Source organism: Athene noctua, chromosome 24 (assembly GCF_965140245.1).
Source record: "Athene noctua chromosome 24, bAthNoc1.hap1.1, whole genome shotgun sequence".
Classification (NCBI taxonomy): Eukaryota; Metazoa; Chordata; class Aves; order Strigiformes; family Strigidae; genus Athene; species Athene noctua.
The window spans coordinates 2621226-2641062 of NC_134060.1; the positions used below are offsets into that span (position 1 = coordinate 2621226).

The following is a 19837-nucleotide window of genomic DNA, read 5'->3' on the forward strand; positions in this document are numbered from 1 at the left end:
GCGGTGGCCCCTCCCACCCCCGTGTCCTTCCACACACCCCCCCCCCGCCCTTTTCTCCATTTCACGGGCTCCGGGCACTGCGCATGCGCTCGCCGTGCGCGCCCCGGGGGCGGTTGGCGCGCGGCGCGGCACCGACGCAAGCGCAGAGGCGCGCGGGGTGGGCGCGCGGGAGCCGGCGCGGGGTGGGGCGGGGGGAGACAGACCCAGGCGCAGGGGGCGGTACTTCCGGCCCTTCACTTCCGGCCCTGGCGCCGCGGCGGACGGTGTGGCAGCGCCGCTCGGCCCGCTCCGCTCCGCGCCCGCCCGCCCCGCCGCCCGCCCCCCCCCTTCCCCATGCAGCGCCGCGACGACCCCGCCGCCCGCCTGGGACGGGGGCCGGGCCCCGGCGGTGCTCCCCGGCAAGGGGCGCCTCCACCGCGGCGGCCGCCCCGTGGCGGGGGGGGCCGCGGGGCCGGCACGGGGACGCAACCGCCGCCGCTCCTGCCGCCCAGTGCAACGGCCGCCGCCTCGGCCGCTCAGGCCTCTGCCGCCGCCCCCACCCCGCTGCTGCCCGGGGCCGCTGTCAAGATGGAGCCCGAGAACAAGTACCTGCCCGAGCTGATGGCCGAGAAGGACAGCCTGGACCCGTCCTTCACGCACGCCATGCAGCTCCTCACCGCAGGTACCGGGGGCAGGCGGGGCGGAGCGGCGGGCTGGGCAGGTCGGGACCCCCGGGCAGTGCCCCCCCACGCTCCCTGTTCTCGGTGGGGCGGGCAGGGGCGGAGGCAGCTCTTAGTCAACGCCGTGTGCGGCGAGAGGGGAGAGGGACACCCCACCACCCCCCCCCCCCCCGGGGTGCCTGCGGCGGCCGGGCAGCTCCTGGCCGGCCCGGATGAAGCGGCGAGAGGCGGCCGTTATACCGACCCGTCCTGGTTCCCCTGCCCGGTGCGAGATGCGACCCCGGGGTTTTGAAGACTAGATGTTTCTCTTATATTTAATCTCTGTTTAGCCCCGTGCTTAAATCTAGGGCCTGGGCCGGGTTAAACGCAGACCCAGAACTTTCTTTTTAAAATACGACGTGCGGTCATCTTGGCCCTTTTCATCCCTGGGGAGAGAGGGGACCGAAGAGAACGGTCAAAACTGGGGTTTTCCATGTAGCGTCTGCTTGAGTCCCTGTGAGGCATGGTTTGTGATCTCTTTGATTTTCCACTCTGGTAATCTGTATTAGAGCTTGTTTCATGCTTCTGATGAACCTAAATAGGGAATGGAAATGGCAGTCTTTGTTCTGTGCCCAGACTAGCCTTCTCCTTCCCCATCACCACTGTCCAATCGCCTGCCGGCTCTGATTTCTCCATATCTCCACAGTGCAGCTGCTGCACCCGCCTTCGGTGCTTCTGTCAAGTAGATTCAGCTGCCTCAAGACACTGTAGTCAGCTTCAAAATTGGAACGAGTGAAAATATTTCCTACCACTTACAGCTTTATGTGCGTGTAGTGGCGAGCTGGGAGGTACCCGGCGCAAGGATATACTCACATTTAATCTGCAGATGAGCAGAGTGCTCAGCTCTGATACTTATTCTGCTTTTAAATGATTTTTTTTTTTAAGGTCTTTAAAACATATAGTATTGCCATAGTCGGTGCAGTGCTAGAGATGTTATTAGCTCCTCCTTTAATGTAGGAAATAATTCTTAGGAATTGCTGTCTCCCATTGTGCAAGTAGCTGAAGAATATCGTCATGGGTAACTTGGCATAACTCGCGGACATTTTGATCTAAATAAATTAGTTTTATAATCCGATTTGCTGTCAATTTCATGTTTTTCGTTAATAAAACCCTTTAGCCAGCTGATGCTCGAGAGCTCAGTGATAATGCCTTCCAGTGAAATGAAACCTAAGGAGTTTGCTAATTCCCGCACAAAGAACAGCGTTCTCAGCCCACTTAGTAAAGCTTCGTTCACTGAGTGGTGTAACAAGGATTTATGAGTTTTTTTCATTAATTTAAAAATTGCTGATAGCAGGCTGCAGCTTTCTGAAACTTAAAATTGATCACTGGAAGAGCTCCAGATGCTTCCTGCTTGCTTTGGATGGATATTTTGAAAATTGCTGCCTTTTGGGAGCGTTTGCTAGCAGTCCAGATTCAGGACAATCCGAGCAGGAAGCTCATGGGAAAGAATCTGAAGTGAAATGATGGTTTTATGCAACTAAATCTTTTTGCAGAGATGACCCCAAGCTGATCTGGATTGCTCAGAATTTCTCTACTGCTGTGGCACCCTTTGGGGATGTCATGTTGGAGAAGCTGCTGTAAAGCTTACTTTGGCATTTAGGTCTGGGCCAAAGATTGTAATGCATACGGCCGGCACAACTTAAGCAAAATGACTTCCAGACAAAGACATGACTTATTGTTGAATGTCAGCAGTATTCTTATTCCAGCCTTTTTTCAGGAGTGGAAGTTGCTTGTCCTGCCCGCCTCTGGGAGGGAATCCTGCAGGAGTTCTGCATTGAAACTAAGACTTCTTTAAAAACAATATGTAAAAGTAATCTAAAATACTTCTGTGGTTCTAAAGCTGCTTAGGATTTCTAGATAAAATCAGCATTATTTAGGAGCAAGATGAAGGGCAACACAGTGATGTAATACTGATTCTTGAACAATGTATTGTGTGATGAAAAGGCAGTAAAGTTGGCTAGATTTTGGGGTTCTGTTACACAGCACCCTGAACAGAAACTGAAAACTGGGATTTCTTGCACCTTGGAATATGATCCACGTTTCCTCACTGCTGTGATTCGGGATCTGTGTGACCTTCCTCTTCCATAGGAACAAGAAAACCCTTTTTCCTCGCTTTGATTTATGCCCTCCATCTGCTGCGGGGAGGGCGGGGGGAGATGCTGCTGTTTTGAAAGGCACAGTCCTCTCTGCTTGCGTGCCTTGGGAAGACAGGAGACGTCCACCAATGTGTTAGCTAGGCATAGAGTTGGGTGGGTTTGTTTTTTTTTCAAATTCTTGTGGTAATCTTAGCTCCATTTCATGGAGAAACTCCCAAGTGAAAAGAGCTGGTCATCTCTGAGCTTCCTCTGCTGCAAACAGATCTGTGAGCTATGTCATCCCACTAGCAAGGCTCTGCATAGCTGGCATCATCTTGGTCCTTATGTTAAATCAGCCCTTTCCATCCCCAGAAGCGTGGAGCGGTGAGGGGGGATGGAGATGGGAGCTGAGGGGTGGATTCAGAGCAGCTCGCAGGGAGGGAACGCTCAGCAATTACGAGTTAGAGCAACACATTGCAGAGCAGGGAGTGGCTTGAGGTGTCGGAGGTCTGCAGGTCTGCTCGACAATCCCCTGCTGCCCGTGCTGCTTCTCCTGCCGGGCTCGCCCAGGCCGTGTGGACTCCTAGGAGGGGAAAAAAGAGCCGTATGGCAAGGTCAGATGGACGGGCGGTGGCCTCGCTGGAGTGACTTGCCAAGGAACCAAATAGTGGGATTAGAGATGGGCTGAGGTCACAGGGGTGGTGAGAAACTGTATGTAACCCAGAGCAATAAAATGTCCTGAAAATCTCCTTAGCGTGCAGTTAAGGCTGTCCTGAAATGGAGAAGATTTTTCTAAATTTCTCTGTTTCCGAGTGTACGCCCTACCCCCCAGAGGAGCTGTAACTGCCGCCTTAAACCTGTGCCCAGATGTCACCGACTCCGATACACTGATTCCGTTTCACTGTTGCATTTTTAAATGTGTATATTGCTAAGCCATGCCAACATTATTAGATGCTGATGCTAGCCTGCCTGTCACTGCTGTGACTCTGCCTCCTCCCACTCCTCTCCCAGGAGCCTCTACTACCTGTGCCATTTCTCATAGCTCACCTCCAGGCTTTCTCTTCCCTGCCTCATGCTTGAGCAGTGTTTCTCTTCTTCCCCATGCCCCTTCTCCCTCTGCTAGTGGCAGTCCCCTTCCTTCTCAGCAAAGCTCCAGAGCAGAGCTCTCTGCATACAAATCCCAGCATACAGGCTGGAGGGTGGAGGGGGGTATTTCACCAGAAAGCGGGAGGGAAATGGTGGGGTTAGGCTTGCCAAATTCTACAGCTTCCACTCTTGGCAGAGTCCATCCAGGAGCAGGTCCCTGCTTCCTCTCCTGGGAAATCAAACCAGCTGGGGAGCCAGTAGTGTAGGAGAGAGGGGGCTCTGGCTCCCGTCCCCAGGCTCTTGGGTTTTTGGTGGGGTTTTTTGTTGGTTTTTGGGCACGGGGTCAGTATTATCTTACTGTTAAGATAATACTCTCAGTATTATGAATAAACAGAATGTGTCTCTGCTTACAGAGCACAAGTGTGCTGCAGGACGATGTTTAATACGGGGTTTTTTTGTTAAGGAAGAGCTTGGGCTTAGATCAGGAGTAGCACTGTGGCTGCTTAGCCTCCTCCTTGTGAAGCAGCGGTGTTACCAACCCCCTTTACCTACCCCTTAGGATTTCTTCTGAGACAATGCAATCACTGCCCCACATGAAGTCCTGGAAACCACTGCCACACATGCCGCCAGACTGCTGACATTCCCCGTGGCAAGAAGGTAACCTTCTGCTGCACCTCTGACACGGCTTTAAAAAATCAGCACTGAAATGAGGCATGCTTAATCCCTCAAGGTATACGTACGCTTCTCCTTCATATCAGTAAGTGGTCTGACAAACTGCTACCACTCATCAGTTCATTCAGTACTGCTTCATGTTGCGTAGCTAATATGCCAGGATGCATACAGATAACGCTGGAATCCGGAGCAGTAGGACGCGTCACAAGTGGCATGTTTTTAGTCCTCCTTCACGCCTATTTCCAGACTTGGTGTTTGTTCTGAAGGTGTGAAGGGGACTGCTAGGTCACCCACACTGACCTGAATTGCAAAAGCTCCAGAGCTCGGAGTTATTCTGCTGTGCAGGTTGTTTGGTTTGTTTTTTTTTTTTCCTTTTTCTTCTCCTGTGTGTTGTGTTTCATTTAAAGACGTGGTGGTGGTGGATCCGATGCTTTTTCTTAGCAAATGGTTAATTATTTGTTGCTCTCACAGACCAATTCCCAGATGTCATTGCTAGTGGTGGAGGAGGCAGAGTGGATTTTGCTGTGTGATTGATGTGAACTGTGATTCACTGGTTTGCAGAGGCTGATGTCTGATGGCGTGGTGTTTTGACAAGGTAGAAGATGCCTCTGGGTAGTTTAATTTACATCAAGAAAGTTTTAGAGTGCTTTTATTCTTGATGTGCGCATAGAAAACCCTCCTTGTTAATATGCAGAATTCATTTACTGGTTTTGGAGAATGAAAACACTTGAGAAGTAATCACGTTGCATTATAGGGTCTAAAGCTACGCCTAACCAGGGATAAGGTCACCAATGCAGTCTTTAGTTTCCAAATCTTGATTCTCTGATCTGTTCTTATAGCTAAAATTTAAAAACTATGTAGAACTAACCAAGGCAGCCAGGTCCTTTGCTTATATTATAAATTTGACAGTGCTTGAACTTCTGGGTTCTTTACTTTTGCATAGTGTCTTCAGAAAATTTCTTTTTAAATCAAGCTATCTTTTTTCAAAGCTATTAGACCCGGTAGTTTCATTTAAACTAAGGAGTCATGGTAACACTTTTGTAAGGGAGCCAAGGTGCTGTTGCAAGCAGAAATACAAAATTTGGGGTTTTATTTTTTCATAACTATGCAAAACAATCTCCAAGTTCTATATTTAGGTCTCTAAACTAAAACCCAGTTTATGTTACCATGTCCATAACTGAAAAAATAAGACTGATCATTTGATCATGTTTTAAGGTTGGTTTTGTGTTTAGGTTTTGGGGTTTTTTTTTGGTTGCACATCTAGTTGCTTGACTTCCTCGTGGCCTGCACCGTTTGAAAGATGCTTCTCAGCCCATGAGGCTGTGGCAGCCTGTCCAGTCACAGTCAGAAGGATGATGGTAACCCATTGCTCCTATTTCTGGTTGGATGATACAAGACGATTACTAGGTGGATAATATGCTGAGTATCTGGTAACGCCAGTTTTCCAAAACTACAAACATGAACATTTAGGCTAAAGTATATAGTTTCTGACACAGACAGAAATTACAGGAAACACAAAATATTGCAGCTGCCCTGTTTAAATTCTGGTAATGACTAAGCAGTCTTCAGTTTCAGTTTTGTCTTGCAGCTTTAATCCAGTTATGTGTATAATCTTGTGAAAGTGTCTCTCTTTCCCCTGAGATGTGAGAAGTTGTATTTAGAGCGCTTTCGACTCAGATATTTATAGTTCTTGGGTTTGCTGGTAAAATGGCACAACTTAACTTTTAAGGAAGGGTCACGATCCTCCCCTGATAAACATCCGTAAATAATTTGTGATGGCTGTGCACGGTGTGACCCATTTATTTTTTTGTTGTTGTTGGACCAAAGAGTGCATAATGGTTCATCAATAGTTTGGGATTGTAAATAATGGATTGGCTCCAAATTTGAGGGAACTTGTCTAGTTGTTGGCCATTAAATAAAAATTGTACATGACTGGGCATCTCTGGAAAAGTCATTCAGCTATGGGCTACATTCTTCTGAAAAATGTTGGGTGTTTTTCTTGTGCATTAATGGTTGTAAGAACCTACGCTAGAAATGCCTGCCTTGATGATGATCTTCATCTTCTGCTCCATTTGGGTCATCTTTCATGAGATGACTGTCTCCTGCCATCTCTCAGTGAAAATTTAATTTCTAGCCAAATTTGAAAAGGTGTTTGTGTACTAGTTCCTAATTGGCCTACCTTAATGACCTACTTCCAGAAGGTTATTTGGTCTTTGTTCCAGATTCCCCTCAGGCTGCAGCATGCCTTCAGCTCAGTCAGGCCACCTCAGTGTTTTTCCAAGACTCTGCAATTCCCAATATACAATTAAAAAATCAGAATCTTATTTTGAGACAGGAAAATTTGTAGTTGCGTTGCCTGAATCAATTTAAGGACTTTCTGACGCTCACTTCTATGGCGATGTGTCTGAGGCTTACAACTTTAAAAAACAAGTTATGAATTGCTTGTGTGATAAAGATGCATTCATTTAATGAAATGAAGCTTATAAGAATTTCATAAGCCAGACTACGCTCTAGTGTGTCACTCATTCGGGCTTCTGCTTATTAGGAATGTTTTTAACTTAGCTGAAATTCATAGTGTCAGTATGTGTTGGCACCACTAATTAAATTACAGATTTAAAACAGTGCATCGGCTTGAATGATAAAAACTTGCCTGATTTGCTGATGGCTGCTGCATTACAGCAAGTACATACAGTCAGTGTAGCTGGGGCTGGTTTCTTTGTAGGTTTAGGAGTCAACACGTGGGTCCTGCGTTCGGTGGAGGCACGAGGTTGGGACGGAGAGGAAGGCACAGCAGAAGCGATATGCAAAATTGTACCTGCAGTTTCCTACTTTTATCTGTTGAAGTTATTTGTAGGGCATTCTCTGCTGGTTTGTCCTTTTTTTTTTTTTTTTTTGTTGTTGTTCATTACCCTGGTTTTGGCCTTCTGGAATCCCTAGATGTGAAGGGAGGAAGGGGCAAGGCTGGGCTAGCACTAAAGAGGTGGCCTGTCTATCCAGATTCCATTAATGCAATTATAACTGTTCATATATTCACAGAGAATGAGGGTGGTATGTCCTGTCATAATTCCAACTCTAAAAATGATTCTTGTTTGAGGAATATAAGCAGCCCTATTTTTATCTTGTTTAGAAATTGAAAAAATTCAGAAGGGTGAAACAACAAAGAAGGATGAGGAAGAGAACTACCTGGATTTATTTTCCCACAAGAATATGAAACTGAAAGAACGAGTTCTGATACCTGTCAAACAGTACCCCAAGGTGAGGGCCAGAAAATAGCTTACTGAATCTCTGTGATTTTCTTATTTTCTGTGGATTTTATGGCTGACTTTTAGAGATGGTAGCTGTCAAAGTGTCATCAAGAGTTATGCCAGTGTTCCACTATCGCTACCGAATTTTTCCTATGCAAGCTTGCAGGATCTTATTTCTAATACATGACACTTCTAGAATGTCTTGGGATAAAGCTAAATGGTGATGCATAGTTGTGATCTTTTATTACTAGAATAGATGCTTTCACGTGTAGAGCTTTGTGTTTTACAGTTAAGAACTCATTTAACTCTTCAGTCTTGCTGCCTGTAAAACTTCTGGAGAGTAGATGTTAGAATTAAACGCTTTATGTCAGTCACTTTAGCTTGATTTTCTGGTGGAGCATTTTTTCAGGAAAAGAATGTTCTGGAACTTAAATTTTCCTGTGCATTTTTTGGTCTGTATTTTTTTGGGGGGGTGAGGTGAAGAGAAAATGGAGCGGCTAAATTTTTTGTCAGCCAGCATAACATTCAGAAAAGCTTTTGTTAAGGCTACTGAGCTCTGGAGCTAATTTTTTTTTTTTTTCTTCATTCACAGTTCAACTTTGTTGGAAAGATTTTGGGACCTCAAGGCAACACCATCAAGAGACTTCAGGAAGAAACTGGTGCTAAGATATCTGTGCTTGGGAAGGGTTCAATGCGAGATAAAGCAAAGGTGAGGGCATCACCCTTGAAAACATATGTTAATGCCTTTCAAATTGCTATGAGAAGTAGTGGTTCTTGGAGCATTTTATAAAATATTAAAATCCAAAAGCAATGGCAGTAGGAAGTCACTCTTCCTAAATTGTTCTGTGCATGTTGGGAGCAATTTTGATGGAGCTGAAGTGTGATGCATGTTTTCTTTATGAGCATGTCTCAGAGACCGAGTCACCTTTTGATATCCTGTACCCTTGGATGCAGAGATAGTTTATATGAAAGGTGAAGTACAGAGTGTATAAAATAAGAATTAATTCCACCTACTATGTGAAGAGTTATTTGCTAAAGGAATAGGTTTCCCTTCCAGAAAAAAAAAATCCTTTTCCCAGTCATTCCCTCTGAAATCCTTAAATTCTCATGTTCATTGAAGATGTTGGAGCACTGTGTTCCTGGTAATCTTCATGAATCACAAACTGTTAGGAGACTTTTTTTGAGAAGAAAAAACAAATTATTTTTTTTTCTTCCTGCTTACTCCCAAGACTGAGCTAACAATCAACAGAGCTGTAACCTAACTCAGCGTTTTATTTGAGCGGCATTTATTCTAGCTTATTTGTAGTTTCTTAAACCCATCTGAGTAACACAGGTATCTAAGAGCAGAGTTAAAGAACGAGCTTGTTTGAGGCATTAGACTTCACTGGCTGGTAAAGAGCACCTTTGGCAGAAAGGTGGTGTAAAAGAGGAGGAACACTGCTTGCATATACTTAATCTTCTGGGGAAAAAAAAGTGGCTGGTATCAATGAATTAGCAAAAATACCCATCACCTGAAAAGGCAGCTATGAAAAGATGGAAGGTGTAGATTATGCGTGGTATTTTATAAAACTGTATACTCCTCTGTACGTTACCATGATCTGTGTCCAGGCATGGCCAAAATGCTTTTACAGGTATTTCCTGTTAAGGTGTAGAAAACCAGACGAAAGAAAAGTAGTTTTTCTGCGTCTTACTTAATTTTAGGAATCTCTAATCTGCTTTGTTTCAGGAGGAAGAACTGCGTAAAGGGGGAGATCCTAAATATGCTCATCTAAATATGGATTTGCATGTCTTCATTGAAGTTTTTGGACCCCCTTGCGAAGCGTATGCTCTGATGGCTCACGCCATGGAAGAAGTCAAGAAGTTCCTTGTTCCAGTACGTACACTGACGTTCTCTCCTTTTTGAAGGAGGTAGATGGGTTGTGAATCTGGCTGTAAGGATGAGTAAGATTTGCATAGGAATTGGTGTAGTTGAGGAGGCCTGGAGTATTAAGTGTGTGTATGTGGCAGCTTAAGATGAGCCCATTAATCTTGCATGAAAGCATGTGTTATTCCCCTAACCATAATTAGAAAGATGTACACTTGCAGGGCAACTGTACAGAGCACCTGGAGTAGGTATTTCTCTCCTAGCCCTAGCTGTGGGCCCCGGGGTGGGTGGATAGCTCGTCTAGCTCCATGTGTCACTTTTAGTGGGAGAGTAAGTTTAGCCATGCCTGGCGTGGAAGAGATTCTTGGTTGGGTTCCTCTGGCTTGGCACTGTAGCTTAGAAATCTGGCTAGAAAACTTGGTTGGTCAAATGAGAAACTGTAAGGCTGGAGGTGTTTGCTCTGCTCTAAAGGACTGGGGTGAGGATGAGGAGGGTGACTGCCCAGGCAGCTCAGTAGCATTCGGTGTTGTAGCTAGAGACACATCTGTTAAATCAGTATTTCTGTTGCTTTAAATGTGTATGATGTGCAGGAACCTCTGTGCCAGTCAGGCATTTATACGAATGACACTTCTCTATTTGTGGGTGTCTTTTGCTGGTGAACCTTGTAACACCTTCATGGTCAGCTTCACGTTGGTTTGGTGCCAGCTGGAGTATTTACTCCAAGAACTGCAGAATCTGAAGGAGTTTTTCGCATGTTATTAAAATTATAGTGTTGCTTGCTGAATTAGGAAAAAAAACAACAAAATGGGAAAGCAGCACACAGTGCTCCCTGCTTCTGGCTAGCTCAGCCTGTAATTCAGAGTCCTGGCAGGTAGAGAGCTGAATATACTCTGACACCATGTTTCCCAGCTGAGGCTGGGAGCTCAGATATTCTGCCTGAAATAGCAGGGATGGGTGGAACCTGAGAGTGGTGGGTAATAGGGAAGCGTGGAAAAGCGTGTGGGTACTGTGTGATTTCTGTGAGTCTGACACAGAGGAGGAGAGATTGCCATGTGAAGTGTCTTGGAAGGAAAGAGGTCATCTTCAAGGAGCCTCTGGGAGGTACGAAACCTCAGCTTGGTAAAGCAAGCATGCAGCCTTGCTATTTAAAGTGTCTTATCGCTGCCTTCAAACAATGTGTTAAACTTGTGAAAATTGTCAGAGAAGTCACTATGGAAGCCAGCAGCGCTGTGAAGACACATCTGGTAGGAGAGTCCTTGCTTTGGTGTTGCCATGGCATCATTAAGATCCTCGGTGCAAGGCCCAGCCTGTCTGTGTGTCGAAGGGAGAGGGACAAGTGAATTCTGTGGGGTCACCAGAGATCTGTACTAATTCCTGAAGCTAGATCCCCTGGGGTGATAAAAATGCATGAAGCCAGACACACGCTGTGTTCCTAAGAATCTGAAAACACAGCCTGGATTTGCAAATGGGTGTTTACTCTTTGTCAGGCTGCATCCTATCCTGTTCCTTCAGCGTGTCAGGAACACAGCAGGATTTTGTGTTATGTGGGCTCACTGCCTGCCACTTGCCTTTAAATGGGAGCTGTACAGTGCTCGAGGTGAGATATGTCTTTGTCTGACTTCACCTCTAACTCTCCAACGTTTGCAAATAAATCTTGCTGACATCCCTGGGGTGCTGGACACCAGCTACCTCCAGAACCCCCAGGAGAGAGGGGGGACCCCAGGGACCAGCCATAGCCCTCGCTGCAGCTCCCAGAGGGCAGGTGATGTGTCCTTCTTGGCCCGTTTGGAGAAGGCTGGCAGTTGTACATTGCTGCCTGCTGAGCAAATCCCTGTAAAACCAACCAGCAGCTTTTAATTTAGGACTATCAGGTTATTTTTATTCCAGCACGGTAGCCTGTGATATCCTGGAGCACAGACCAGCTAGTTAGCTGTTCTCTGGAGCTGACTCTTTCCCCTCTTTAGGATATGATGGATGATATCTGTCAGGAGCAATTCTTGGAGCTCTCCTATCTGAACGGTGTACCAGAGCCAACTCGTGGCCGAGGAGTCCCTGTGCGGGGAAGGGGAGCAGCTCCACCACCGCCTCCGCCTGTTCCAAGGTACTTTCCCCAAAAGCACGGGCCTAGAAATTCTGCATCTTGCTCAGAGTTGTCCTGCCAGACGAGGTTAAGCTACTTGTTCTTGCACATCAGCCGTTGGCCTTGACCTTGGCTTTTGGCTGCAGTTTTTTAGCCTTGTGTTGCAATGCTTTTAGCATGCTGACATGGAACGTTTTGTGTGTTTCGAGATGCAATCTAGCGCAGTGGATGTCTTCCGTATTATTTTTGATGTCTGAAATCAGTAACTTCATAAAGTAACCTTTCAAAAATTGGCCTATGAAATCGTGTGTAGATAGATATGTCATGTTTGCCTCTGTAGCCTTCAGCAGAATTAAGCATTTCCAGTTTAAACTGACCTTGTTTGAATGTTATAGGATGGCATTTTTCTGTCACTGCTGTCAAGGCATTGGGATAAATTAGTGATAAAACTCTGTTACTATAGTTCTTGCTTCGCTACCTATTTCATGGAGGGAAAGTCTTTGCTTCTGAGTGTTTAGCCCAGAAGTGTCCCTGCTCATCTCGTCCTGGAAGTCTGATGGTCATTAGAGGTTAGTGATAGAGGGTTGTTCAAAATGAACTCTGTGAAATGACTTGGCCCAGGTTCTGTATCAGATTTATTTCTTTGTACAACATCTAATGCAGTAGAATCTCATCCCAGAAGAGGTTTTTGTAAATCCTGCAGTACAATGTTGTTAACAATTCTCGTGCCTTCATTCCTGATTAAGAATTCATGGCTTAGTTAACGGTGACTGTATTTATTTATCAAGCTATTGCATTTTAAAGTAGGTGTAAGAGGCGTATGCGCTGCCCTCAGTATTCCGCACACGAGCAGTACAGCAGTAGCTGTTCACAGCCCTTTTTATCTCCTTTCCAGGGGGCGTGGTGTTGGTCCTCCCCCTCCTCCTCCTCCTCGGGGGGCCCTCGTGCGAGGAGCCCCGGTGCGGGGTGCCATTGCCAGGGGAGCTGCTGTAGCCCGCGGAGTACCTCCTCCCCCAGCAGTACGGGGTGCTCCTGCACCCAGAGCGCGTGCAGCTGGCATTCAGAGAATACCGCTTCCTCCTCCTCCCGCACCAGAAACCTATGAGGAATACGTAAGAAACCGTTTATCTTTGGTTTTTTTCTTTAATTCCAGCTGGCTGACCCTGTACTAGATACTCAACGCTATTGAAATGAGGGCTAACAGCAGTAAGATCGCTCTGGAGAAGCCACCACCAGTGCAGACACTGGTATTGTGCTGGGTGACCCGCTCTGCCTCTTTAGTCCTCAAAGTGGGAACTTCTAGTGTCCTAAACACAGAGTAAACAGTGTTTTTTATAAAACTGAAATGTGCCCCCAAGACTGCAGTTTGCCATAACTATCAGTAGAAAAAACTCACAAAGATTGATGTAGTTCACATCACATTCTCTTTGTGCAAGAGAATTCTTCGAGCAAGAGACGCCAAAGGTTTCTTACTGCCCCCAAAATCCTTAAAGTAAATATGTGAATGAACGTGGTGATGTTTCCAGTCGTGTAACTTAAGCACCACCCTCCTGCCAAGCTTATCTTAGCATCTGTGCCCTTGGTATCCTAAACAAAAAAAAACCCAAGACAACTGGTTTTGATGCACATCAGCACTTTTGGGAATCATCACAAACACTGATACATCTAAAAATCTGTTTCTCCTCTTGGTAAAACTTCTCAGTTTTTCCCCTGAAACCAGTGATAAGCTAATGGGTTGGGTTTTGTCTACCTGTAAACTGTGGTTTAAATAATGCAGTTGCAGGGCTTCTGGCACATGGACTTGTACCACAGCCAAACTGCAGCCTTGCTCATGTAAATGACTTTGAATTGTAAATATTAGCGTGTGTCCTGGTTTCAGTGTGGTTCACTGCTCCCAAGGCACACAGGACACGAGCGAATCTTATGATTGTGAGCCCCTTCCCTGTGGCAGACAAGGATTCACAGGCTCCTCTGAAAGCTGCTGTGGCCTGAATTCAGTTTTGCCATTCCTTTTGGTCAGGCATTAACCTTTGGTCCTTCCATTAATGCCCTTTATATCATCATCCATTTCAGGGCTACGATGATGCATATGCAGACCAGAGCTATGAGGGGTATGAAGGTTACTACAGCCAGGGCCAAGGGTAAGTTTGCTTGTCTCCTATTTGTTACTGAGAAAATTATGCATGATCTTTTTTTTTTAAGGAAACGGAAACACTCATTTCAGAGTTTGAGCTGTAGGGAAAGTGCCCTATTCTGCTGGAATCCAGGAGTGCATGGGAAATAACTTCTGGGAGCGTCCCAGTGTCCTTGACAATTCTGTAAAAGCAGCAATCAGACACACCACAGCCATGAGCAATATTGGGCATCTTTGCTTTTCGAGTGTTTGTGCAAGTTGTGTCAGTTTAAGGAAACAGTTTCAGCGCTGTATGTAACCAAAATAATTACTCTTCCAGGGACACAGAATACTATGATTATGGACACGGGGAGGCACAGGAAACCTATGAAGCTTATGGTATGTCTGGGAATACTGTTCTCTTGACAGGGAAGGGGCTGCACGTAGTTGGGAATTGCCTGCAGCGGTTGCACGTAGTTGGGAATTGCTTGTGGTTGACCAGCTATTTTCCAGTGCCGCTCCACACTGAGCAAAACATCGCTGGGGAGAACCTCAGGTAGTTTTCATGGTAGAATATTTATACCCAACAGATTATCCAGGTCTGAACAACCCAAGGGATTCTGTGGTTTTTAGGTTCTTATCTAGCTTGATTGTCTCAAAGGTGACACTTTCAAAATTCCATTTTTTAACTATGGAAATATCTTTTCATTTCCTTGTAGCTTTAGAATATATTAAGCACTCTGGATTTCCACCCACAGTGCTACTTTTGCTGCAGCCTGGTTTTCACGGATTATATTTTGTTGAGCTGGATGAATTCATGGTTCCATCTGCTTCCATATCCTCAAAAACCCGCTAGCAGATACTGACTCTGCACTATACGTTTGCTTGAAAAATGGATTTAAATGTCATATGAAGGCCTCCCTTTAACTTTGGTCAAGTCAATATGACTTGCAAGTTATCTATGAAGTTCAGCTGATTTGAATTACGTAAAGCTATCAAGTTAAGCTAGACTGAGGGGTGTGGGGGACCAATTTAACCACAGCTGTGTAAATCACCAACTGTTGAGAACAATAGGCCTTATCTGAGGTGCTGGCAGTAAAGGATTGGGTGACTGTGTTGGTTTTTTTTTAATGCTAGTTCAGATAGCTGAGCTTATGAATGGCGTCTGCACGTGGCAATGACTAAGATTAATTTTCTTCTCTCTGTAAGCAGGCTGGGCTATAAACAGTTACAAAAGCTCTACGGCGAGCTGCTTAATGGCATGGAAACATGCTGTATTGAAAACAGTCCCTTTAGCAGAGCATTGGTTGTCTGAAGGCGTGATGCATGCAGGTGATGGTAATGACAAGCTGGAGGGTCTTCCTGGGATCCTGAGGAACTGGGAATCCCCTATGCCGTGTCCTGCTGGTATTAGGGAAGCAGAGTTGTTAATGCTGTGGCTGTCTCTTCTGCCAGCCTCGGGGTGTTCCCTGCTCTGGGCTTAAGTTGTGAAAAGTTCAAATTCAGGTGCATAACCCAGGGATGCTTTTCCAGTCTAAGATGCATTTGAATAGACAGCTGCTGTCAGTAACGTTGGCTGTCTTTCCTGCCTTCAATGCCTTGGTTTGTTGCCTGTGTTAGTCACGCAGCACAAAGAGGCTTTTGTGCCTCCTACTTGGTAGGAGAGCGGTGGTGTTGTCTGGGATATGAAGGCCAAAATTCTCATTGTATACTTGGCATGAAGTTGCCACAGCTAATCTGTTTATCCACAGTAATTTCCTTTGGTCTCTGCTTTCATGAAAACAGAATTATAGAAATAAATTGTTGAGCCAGGCTGGAGACAGTTTTGAGAAAATGGGAACGTGTTCCATGGTGGCAGGAGCAGACCTGGCTGTCTTCCGGCCTTCGGACACTTGCTTTCCTAAACCAGTGGCCCTGGAGAGAATGGCAAGCGTGGAAGTGTGAATGCTGCAGGCACGAGCTGTAACCAAAGCTGAGCTTGGCTCTCTGGGGCTTGAGCTAGCTCAAGGACAACGAGAACTCAAACTTCATTCGCCTCGGTGGTGGCTGTACGTAGCAGAAGGGTTTGTGCTGTCCCGTCAGCAGCGAGTGCTGGTACAGTTCTAGCAAGGGACTCTGCTCCGGAGGGGCGAGCAGATGCTGCGTGAGCTGCGGCTGTAAGTTTTCCCGTGTTTGTGGAGAGGATGGAACAGCAAGTCACAGTCGGAAAGCAGACTGGTGAACGGGAGTTCAGTCGGATGCACTGCATAAGGAGTTATTCTGACACAGTTATCCAGGAGGTGTCTTGTCTGGCATCTGGGAAGGAGTGAAGTGCTCTGCCTGTAGCAGTTGTGTCCCCCCGCCCAACCCCAGGCAGACCCTGGGGTTAGAGATGCTGCTGGCTGCCAGCCTGAGGGGCTGTGACTGCTGCGCCCTTGGCCACGGCTGGCTGCCAGCACTGCCCTGGGAATTGGCTTCGGCTCTGCTGAAATGAATTACTCCTAAAAAGGCTCCGGGTTTGTCCAGTCGGGCGCTTAGCCGGGCTGTCGGAACTGCAGCCTTCCCAGGCATCCCGTGCAAGTGGCCTTTTCCCCTAATGTCAGAAGACGTGCTGCAAACAAGAGGTTTTGGGGGACCGCAGGGCATTTTGCAGACCGGTTTTGGGGTGAAACCATTGTGAAGATGCCTCGTGCCTCCACACCGACCCCTGAGGGGAGCCCGGCCGGCCCTGTCGCTCCCTGTGTGCCCCTTGGCTCGCAGCACTCCTCCATCCTTGACTTATCCCTCTCTTTTCTGCAGGGCAAGATGACTGGAATGGAACCAGGCCCTCCCTGAAGGCCCCGCCGGCCAGGCCAGTGAAGGGGGCCTACAGAGAGCACCCATACGGACGTTATTAAAAAACAAACATGAGGGAAAAATATCAGTTATGAGCAAACAGTTGTTACTGATTCTTGTATCTCCCAGGATTCCCGTTGCTTTACCCACACCAGACAAGTAATTGTCTAACTGTTTTTCTTCGTGGCCCTTTTTCTCCCACTCCATCCTCACCCTGCATTCTGGCTTCTGTACGTAGTATTTTAAAATGAGTTAAATAGATTTAGAGGACCGACTTTTAATTTTTTTTTTTTAAGTGTGTAGATGGCTTTTCTTTCTTTGTTGTTTAGATAAACACAACTGTACCTTTTTTAATAAAAAAAAAAGTTGAGTTAAAAATGTTAGTTTCAAAAGTGACATGCTTTGCTTAGCAGTTATGAGATTAAGGTTTTGTTAACCTTTTAAGTTTGGTTTTAAGGAACCCATAAAAGTTGTAGTTGCAGAATCCCAAAGTAGGCTACATTTCAAAATTCAGGGCTGTTTTTAAGAATTAAAATCATAATGTAACGGTAGTAGCTGCCACCGTTTAAAAGTAACCTCAGATGTCAAACTTTCCTTAAAAGCAGATTGCTGGTGAATCTTAAGTTTAAATTTTAATATGAAGGATCCTCAAGCAAATTAAATAGCATTTTTCTAAAGGTAATTGACTTAAAAGGAAAAAAAAAAAATTAGGTTTGTAAAATTGACTTTTCTTATGTGGGTTTTGAAATCTAGCCCCGAACATGCAGTGTTGAGAGATGCTTGGGAAGCAGATTTTCCAGTGTAAAGGGGTTCTTAGTTTGGTTCTATATGAAGAACTTTTAAGGGAAAAACAAATTAAAGCATGGCTCTAATTGCCCAGTGTTTGATATTAGAAAACAGAGTATTACATGAGTAGGTCTGAACTCTGTAAAATTACAGTTTTCTCTTTTTTTTTATAGTGCTTGGGCAGATAATACAGTGCAAGTTTAAAACTGACAAAATTGTCAATATTAGCAATCCCATTGACTTGTTCAAGTGTATCTCAACACTAGCTTTGCATAAAAAGGGACACTGCAGCTGAAAAAAAATGAGGAAAAATTTCACTTTGTACATAGGATAAAGTCCTAATTGGATTTGTACACTGTCCTCCCACTCTGTTCTTGAAGATTAAATGCTACATGTGTAAGTCTGCCTAAATAGGTAGCTAAAACTTGTCAAAATGTCTGCCGCAGTTTGTCAATAAAGTTTAGTCCTTTTTTAATCAAAGTAAATGTGATGAATTGTCATTTTTTTTGTTGAGCAATAAAATAGCTATTTTTTTTCAAATAAATTTAAATTAATGCTAAAGCTAATTGTCTTTTTAAAACATGGAGACATTCTAAAAATGGTGGTTTTCATAATTCTCAGAAAAAGTTTATCAAGCTCACTGGACGAGCTTAATTTTTTTTAAAAAAAAAAAAAGAAAAAAAAGAAAGAAAAATTGTTTTTCACCCCCTGGAAGTTGTTGAAAGCAGTTTATTGCTGGACTATGGCAGAAATCTGACTTCAGTCTGCTGGAAAGTGTTTACGGTTCTCTGCTGAATTACTGATTCAGATTTCAGGTGGCCTCGCAGAGTATTCCAGACTGCAGACTCCAGATTGAGTCTGAAATGGCTGGTTTAAACGTAGCGTGACAAAATGAATGCTGAAACATCCGAGGCTTAGCTGCCACCAGGAGGAGAAGGAAACTTGCTTTCTGCTTTACGTAAATACCCCTAACCCTTGGCTAAGATGATGCCCTTCCTACTTTACGGTAGTCTTTACTTGGAAAGCCACTTAAAAATGTATCTTTGTTGGAGAAGGGTGCTGCAGTTGCTCCTCATATCCTTCTGAGAGGGTGTGTCTGTACAGATATCTAATAGTTTAAAGTAAACTGCTGCTTAGACATGAAAAATGGTTTGTATTTCCCATCTGCAAAATGAATCTGGCACTCTAGGGGGAGAGAATTAAACTGCTCGGGGGTGAAAAATAGAGCATTAGGAACCAAACTGCTTGTAGCAGTGCATGATTGAGGGGAATACTTTAAAACAAAAAGTTGTATTTGTAGATTGTTATTAAAGTGTAAATAACTGAATTTTCAACAATGGTTTGGAGTCAGCTTTCAGGGCATAATGTCTTGCTTGATGAAAAGATCACCCTATACCCCCCTTTTAAAGGAAAATTATCGCAGGAGAATCAGGATGTGTAAAGCTAACATGCATCGCAAAACCCAAAAGGTAACCTAAATGTCTGATTTTAATAGCACATTTCTCTTTTACATAAACTGTGACGGCAACTTGCATAAACTTTATTGAAACAATTCTTCAGATGTTAATTTTAATGTAAAAATTTGCAAAAAAAAAAAAAATGTTTAAAATAAACATTTAAAAAAAACCACATGCTTCTGCATAAATTAGCAATAACTTTAATAATGTGCCCTTTGAAAATGCACTGTAATGTAATGTGGGCAAAAAGGAATCGGCAAGCTTAAATATCAAAAGATGTAAAATGACAACGAATATAGATAGTCCTGCTACTGCCAAAAAAAAAAAAAAAAAAAAATTCTGCTCAGTTATTTAAAAATGTAAAATGATGGCCCTTTTTAGACCCCAGTATTGATATTTACTGTGAAATGTTCAAAGCTCAGCTTAAGTTGCATGTTTTCCTTCCTGTGTAATTGCATGCAGGAATCTTTTTTTTTTTTTTTTCTTTTGATTTGTGCTTACGTTAAGGAGACTCACAAATGTCTTCAATTTGCAGGAGTCAAGAGTACATCGCTATGAATCACTTGGGCGAAGATGAGCAGGGGCAACACGAAGTGGGTAAGTTTGTTTATTTTTGCAACCCGTTGCAAGCTGCTGCCGTGTTCCGTGTGGGAGGTGGGGGGCGGCACCATCTGAGCTGCTAAATTGAAACCATTCTTTATATACCCCCAAATAAATTACTCTTGCGAAAGGCCGGGTACATGACTGACACGCTTGCAGAGGTCATGGTGTGGAGGAGGTTTCAGTATGTACCTGCCTAGAGCTTTCCCACCGAGATCCCGTGGAGAAGGAGGTTTAAGTGGATTTGAGGAGAGAAGGAAATGTGAGATGTGTCTCTGGGAGCTGGTTCCCAGCTGAGGTGCAGGGCCTCGCTCTCAGCAGCAGGGCAGTGTTAAGGTGGTGGTTAC

At 45.0% G+C, this 19837-nt stretch overlaps 1 protein-coding gene across 3 annotated transcripts; it reads left to right on the forward strand.

Annotated features, from left to right (window-relative positions):
* The first annotated feature begins 237 nt into the window (after positions 1-237).
* Positions 238-19374, forward strand: KHDRBS1 (KH RNA binding domain containing, signal transduction associated 1). 3 transcript variants are annotated; one of them, XM_074925870.1, is made up of 9 exons: positions 238-661; positions 7659-7786; positions 8369-8485; positions 9503-9649; positions 11605-11807; positions 12616-12832; positions 13794-13861; positions 14174-14232; positions 16612-19373. In XM_074925870.1, exons 1-9 carry the CDS (start codon positions 334-336, stop codon positions 16707-16709), a joined length of 1365 nt encoding a protein of 454 aa, XP_074781971.1. In that variant the 5' UTR covers positions 238-333; the 3' UTR covers positions 16710-19373. The 3 variants fall into 3 exon arrangements, with proteins under 3 accessions (XP_074781971.1, XP_074781973.1, XP_074781972.1); XM_074925871.1 differs by having other exon boundaries at positions 241-661; positions 11605-11741; positions 16612-19369; XM_074925872.1 differs by lacking the exon at positions 8369-8485 and having other exon boundaries at positions 11605-11741; positions 16612-19374.
* Positions 19375-19837: the final 463 nt, after the last annotated feature.